The sequence below is a fragment of the Pseudorca crassidens genome, chromosome 5, assembly GCF_039906515.1.
Source record: "Pseudorca crassidens isolate mPseCra1 chromosome 5, mPseCra1.hap1, whole genome shotgun sequence".
Taxonomy (NCBI): domain Eukaryota; kingdom Metazoa; phylum Chordata; class Mammalia; order Artiodactyla; family Delphinidae; genus Pseudorca; species Pseudorca crassidens.
In genome coordinates, this window is record NC_090300.1 from 69,404,771 (window position 1) to 69,411,119 (window position 6,349).

The window sequence follows — 6,349 nt, forward strand, 5'->3', positions numbered from 1 at the left end:
ATCCCATTGCCAATCTGAATAAACTGAGGCTAAAATAAAGGACGCTAAGGCATGAAGCATTCATGCAGAGGCAGCAGGAGAACTTGGAAGACAGTCTTCAGAATCAGATGGGAGATTTAGGCCCTTCCTTTTCATCCCTAAACTTCAGAATCTGTAGGCTGTCTACGAGTTAATACTGTTTGAAGAGGCTGCTCAGATTCCGCTAGCCGCACCAAGCTTCTGCAGGGAGTAGAGTCAGGAGTGTGTTTTCCAGCTGCGGAAAGCGTCATCTCTGATGCCTGAAATGCAGGTCCATGAGCTTCAGCAGTAAGTTTTACTCAAATAGGAAGCAAGAGTGTAACTGTGAGAGATTGAAAAAAATGAATGCTCCCAAATAGAAGGTTGCCTAAATAAATTATGCCCAACCATATGACAGCATATAGGCAGCCTCCAAGCTGGAATAATATTAATGACCTAGACCTAGAAAATGATCTAGAAAAGTATTTGTGATATATTGTTATTTAAAAAAAAATAGATCACAGTGTACTATGTAGAATGTGTGTGTATATATACACATACATGCATACGCACATATATATATACACACATACATGTACGGAAAATAGCAGGCAGGGTGTGTACATCATAATATTAACAGCGACTATCTTGAGCATGGGTATTAAGAAGAGTCTTACTTTTGCCTTATTTTACCTATATTTTCCAAGTTTTCTATAATAAACCTGTATGACTTTTATAAAGGAAAAATAATTTAAAAATAGCTAAAGGGGCACCAGTACTAAAGGTTGTTTTTCCTATGGATAGCATGTTCCTCTTCTATAATCAAGTTGAAAATGATCTTTTCTATTCCTTCCAGGCTGATGCAATGGCTCCCACCTTTGTGCACAGGTGGCTGCTCTTATCCATGGCTGTCACAGCATGGATCCTATTGCACTCTGGCTACTGGGTACATGCCCAGTTACAACCCTCTGGCATATATGGAGCCTGGCACATGGGTATGTTTGACACAAATGCAGTAATGAATCGGTAGGGGCTCAATAGCTTGGATTTGGCTACAAGCTCTGCCATTTATAAGCTAGGTGAGTCCCAGTCTCCTGATCTGTACAGTGGCAATAACAATTGTGGGTCAAGAGACCTCCAGTAGTTTTCGTAAATGGCAAAGTGCTGGTCACAAGATGGGTGGGGGTGCAGAAAGAGGGTTTATTATCATTGCTGCATCTATTAACAGGTCTACATCTTCCCATCCCTTATTTCTCTTTGGTTCCCTAAGGCATCATGGTTACCATAGCAGCCAGATGATGCTGATGGTACCTCCAGGGGCAGCAAGGTAAAGCTGAGCCGGTTCCCAGGTCCTCGTGCATGCCCTTGGCAGGCCAGAGTGAGACGGTCTGAAGCTCAGCCTCCTTTCAGGCCCCCCACCCTGTCTAGGGTCACTTAGATCCACAAACCCTGCCTCTTCAGCCTCAGTTTGGGGGCCCTGAAACACCCCTTCAGAGGCTCCCTCCTTCCCAACCTCTGTCTCCTGACTCCCTGCCTGGTTGCCGTGGAAACAGGTTCCACTGCGGACAAAGGAGGGAGCTGGGTCCTGCTTCCTCCCGGTCCTACGGATGAGGATTTTTAGACCGTGGAGACTGCGCTGCCCTGCCTTGCACCTGCCCTCACTTCCCGTGTTCTCACTCAAGTGGAGATTGCCCTCCCTTGCCACTGACGAGACCATGTGTAAAAGTGTGACCACAGGTGAATGGAAGAAAATCTTCTACGAGAAGATGGAGGCGGCAAAGCCGGCTGACAGCTGGGACCTCATCATCGATCCCAACCTCAAGCACAATGTGCTAGCCCCAGGCTGGAAGCAGTACCTGGAGTTGCATGCCTCAGGCAGGTGAGTAGCCCAGGAAGTAGGACCCCTGCAGGCAGCCCCTGGGACACCTTCCAAGAAAAGACAGAAACATGGGGAACCCAGGTGCTAGGGGTCAGTCTCACTGTTGGCCCAGTGCAGACTGGGAGGCAGAGAAAGAGCAGCTACTGGGAGTTGGGACACCTAAGTTTGATTCCAGCTCTTCCGCTGAGCACCTGGTAACTTTCCCTCTCTGAGTCATAGTCTCCCCTTCTGGAAAAAGAGGTGGAATATATTTATTAGTTCTAAACACTGGTATTTTACATACTTTTATATTTTAATAACCTCTTAACACAATTGAAAGCCAAGAGAAGGGGGGGGGCTTGTGGGTCAAGAGGCCTATGTTCTGGTCCTGGAACAGTTCAGTTTCAATCTATTTAAGTCAGCTTGACTTAATATAAAATATTGAACACCTGAGGTGTGCTGGAAACTAGCTCTACTCTGTATGACCTTTGAGAAATTCAGTTTCCTTCTTGGACCTCACTTTCCCCACTTGTGGAAGGAGGGGTTAGCATAGATCCTTGCCTCTTGGTTCATGGACCAGCAGCAGTAGCATCACCTGGAACTTGTTAAAGATGCAGCATCTTCGGCCCCATTCTAGACCTGCTGAATCGGAATCTGCATTTCAGCAAGGTCCCTAGGTGATTCATATGCACAATAATGTCTGAGATGACTTTCGAGCACTCTTGTCCGTGGGTGGATTATGTAAAGACTTACCTCTGGGACATAAGATTCGGAGGTTGAATGGTGCAGCCTGGGGGTCAGAAGCAAGGCCTTCCTTCCTTCCCTAGTTCAATTTATTCAATTCAAGAAACATCTACTGGGTACCTGTTAGGTGTCGGATACTGGCTCTGCCTCTAACTCACTGTGTATACAGCTTTCTTACTCTCTTTGCCTCAGAGTAAAACAAAGGGTTAATTAGGTGATTTCTAAGCTCCCTCCAGTTTTGACATTTTCCATTCCAAGTTTTGTAGTCTAGTTTGGGAGAGGGGAAACAGTCCCCAAAGGGTGTGAGTAAACGAGAAGAGATGAGAATGGAAATGTGGAGTTCCTTAACCAGCTGATGGGAGGGATGCAAGGGACCGGACACTCGCTGTCAGGGCCCAGGAGCTTCTCAAACACCTGAAAGGCTTGTGGGGCTGAGTGGGGAGGGCTTGTGCATCCTCCCGACCTGGCTGGTGACCTGAGAACCCCAGCTGGCCCCAGTTAGCTCACTCTGGGCGTGAACTGCCTCCACTTCCAGGCCTTCAGACACATTAACCCTGGCACCGGCCCAGAGGCTGAGAATTGACAACGGTGTCATTTTCTCTGGATTTGGGTCTAGCCAGTTCATAGTCAGTGTTGACAGGTAAGAGTGTGTGGATGGAGCTTGTGTTTTCCCTGTGGTGCGGGCCATCCCTGCTATCAGACTCAAAGGATATTTGAGCAGGAAGGACTCTTAGTGCAACGTGCACGTTTTACAGATGAGGAAAGGTGCCCAGAGCCAAAGGCCCAGAGGCAAGGCCTGAAGGGCACTGAAATGGAGGGCACTGAGGCTTCTGCAGAGCGCAGAGGGGGGCCCAGTGATGGCAGAGCGCTGCTGGATGCCAGCTGCCTCCTGAGGCGCCTACTCTGCTCCTAGCAGAGCACACAAGGGGGCGGGCTGGGAAGCCACCTGGGGAAAGCTAGTGAACCCAGGGGGCCGTAAACACAACACCTCTACCTCCAGGCTCTGCCTACTGCCCCTTACCTCGTTCCTGGATCTGTTTCCACCTCCTCCACTCCGTCCTCTCCTCCTGCCTCTCCTCGTCTCCACAGGTTCCACTGCTCCTGGTGCTGGCACACCTGGCAGTCGCCCCACGTGGTCATCCTCTTCCACATGTACCTGGACCGCGCCCAGCAGGCAGGCTCGGTGCGCATGCGCGTCTTCAAGCAGCTGTGCTACAAGTGCGGCACGGCGCGGCTGGACGAGTCGAGCATGCTGGAGGAGAACATCGAGAGCCTGGTGGACAACCTCATCACCAGCCTGCGCGAGCAGTGCTATGAGGAGAGAAACGGCCAGTACCGCATCCACATGGCCAGCCGCCAAGACAACCGGCGGCACCGCGGAGAGTTCTGCGAGGCCTGCCAGGAGGGCATCGTGCACTGGAAGCCCAGCGAGAAGCTGCTGGAGGAGGAGGCGACAACCTACACCTTCTCCCGGGCTCCCAGCCCCACCAAGCCGCAGGCCGAGGCGGGTTCTGGCTGCAATTTCTGCTCCATCCCCTGGTGCTTGTTTTGGGCCACGGTCCTGTTGCTGATCATCTATCTGCAGTTCTCCTTCCACAGCTCCGTCTAAGATTCCCTTGTTGGGCCCAGGCAGATGCTAGGGGCCCAAGGCCTGAGAGGCCAGCCAACTGGTGGGAGGGGGTGAAGAGAGACCTGGGTTGGGAGTGGGGATAAGTTCTAGAGCCGGTGCCACCACTGACTCAGTGGGGACCCAGGACAAATCACCCTGCTTTTCTATCTATAAAAGTAAGGGTTTGGGCTAGATCATTGGCTTTTCAAAGTGAGGCCCAGGACCCCCACGTTCTGCATAGGTGCCTCGGGGCTTTTGGATTTGGAAGGGGTGAGTGAGTGCGTTTCCCATCATGGTCAAACCGCCCATCCCCAACTCCTACCTCCTCCTCTAGAGCAGCTCCATGTTAGATGGAGTTTATTTAAGAGTTTTGTATGAAAAAGGTCCAACTGCGTTTAAAAAGTTTGAAAATTACAGGGCTAGGTGTGATCTCAAGGGGCCTTTCCACAGCAATGAGCTCCTCCTTGCTTTCTCATTAACCCCAGCCCTACCCTCCGTTATTGCCCACATCCAGAGCTGCAGCTTTACATTAGCCTCTGCCTGGTGTATGGGTCTCATCCATAGCTCTATCTCCATGCACACAGCAGAGGTTCCTCTCGAAGGGAGAGAGGTGGAGGCGCTAGGCTGCCCCTTTGTTCCTGGGTACGCGGGGTCCCTCGTTTCTGTTTTCCACACTCCCAGTTTCCGGCTTCCCTCCACTCAGGGTGGATTCTGGGGCCTGTCTGGTGCCCAGATGGTGCTTGGGGCGGAGTCCCATAGAGCTAGGCTCCCCACCCACTGCACGTGAACCATCAGAGAATTTAGGAGAGGTTCAGAAGGTAGGATGTTAGAAGCAAAGCACAAAATCCCTAGGAAACAAATATAATGACTCTCCATTACAATGAAGAGTCTTCAGAGTTCAGGAACCAAGTCGGACTGATTCTCAGTGGTTCTGATGGTCAGAGTACCGGAAGAGGGGCCTGGCTTCTTGAGCTATTTGCTGAAACCCTCGTTGAGAGGCTTTCTCATATGGGCCAGGCATGGGCCCGCTCACCAAAGATCAGCGGTCCACCTAGAACCACAGGGATGGGGGCCCATTAGTAAGAGAGGGAGCATGAAAGATGGGAAGTGTTTTGCCCTAGAGAAGTGCATAGATAGGTGGGAGAATCCTAATCGCCTTCAAATGGGATGCCATATGGTGTAGAAAGGGAGGAGAGGAGACTTTCTGATGGGAGGGGTACAGACTGTGATTTGGGGAAGGGAGGCAGAAAGCAGGAAGTGGGACGCTACCCTGTACCTTTGAGGGTCCTCGTCCACCCCACCTTTGTTAATAACTTGACTCCTTCTCCTTCCCCCACTGCTCCCCTTTCTAATGGGAAGTCACCACCCACCATCTGTAGTGGTGGAGGGAGGAGGGCCACTTATATAAAGACACGGTACTTTAATAAAGATGGGATTTCTTCAATCAGGCTTAGTAGTCATTACTGTGTGCTTGGGATTCACCAGTGTCCCTGATCTGTAATGGGCTGTTGGACACCCCTCCCATCCCCTCTCTCCCCTTTCTGGGGTCCCCATATAAAGCTTGATCTAGCTCCAGCTTCAAGGTCTGGGCCAACCGTGTACATAGTCAGGAGGGATTCAGGCAGCCCTTGGTCAGCCATCCAGGGGACTCAGCATAAGATAGTCTTACTCTTGCCCTTGCTCTGGTTCTAGTAACTGCCTGGTGACTTCCTTTGCTTCACATACACAAGTATTCATTCCTTTATCCAGGAGGCGTATCCTGAGTGCCTTCTCTCTGGCAAGGCCTGATTTGGGTGCTGGGATCCAGTAAGCACTAAGGGGTAGGCCGTGTCTCTCAGAGATCTCTGCTTACTGCAGATATTCTCAGCCTTGGCTGTACTTCAGAAATCCTGGGGAGCCTTTAAAGAAATATCAGTGCCCAGCCACCACCTGAGACCAGCAGAATCAGAATTGCTGGGTGTGGGGCCTGAGCATCTGAAATTAGAATAAGACCCCCAGGTGATCCACCTGAGCTGCCTGGTGTAAGGCCTCCTAACTGAGGAATAGGCTTCCTTCTGCACCCAGGCTTATAATAATGAGCCCAGAGATCTTCCTTGATGACCTGCTGTGGATTCTCTAGGACTTGGGCACAGCTTCCCCAC

At 50.8% G+C, this 6,349-nt stretch overlaps 1 protein-coding gene across 1 annotated transcript; it reads left to right on the top strand.

Annotated features, from left to right (window-relative positions):
* The first annotated feature begins 1,576 nt into the window (after positions 1-1,576).
* RTP1 (receptor transporter protein 1) lies at positions 1,577-5,642 on the top strand. Its single transcript, XM_067737246.1, has 2 exons — positions 1,577-1,876; positions 3,689-5,642. Exons 1-2 carry the CDS (start codon positions 1,605-1,607, stop codon positions 4,206-4,208), a joined length of 792 nt encoding a protein of 263 aa, XP_067593347.1. The 5' UTR covers positions 1,577-1,604; the 3' UTR covers positions 4,209-5,642.
* Positions 5,643-6,349: the final 707 nt, after the last annotated feature.

What these genes read in the sequence shown, in the direction of transcription:
- RTP1 (XM_067737246.1), top strand. Translation starts at nt 1,605, where the DNA reads ATGAGGATTTTTAGACCGTGGAGACTGCGCTGCCCTGCCTTGCACCTG. An exon ending in GAGTTGCATGCCTCAGGCAG is followed by an intron (nt 1,877 to 3,688) that starts GTGAGTAGCCCA and finishes TCGTCTCCACAG; the next exon opens with GTTCCACTGCTCCTGGTGCT.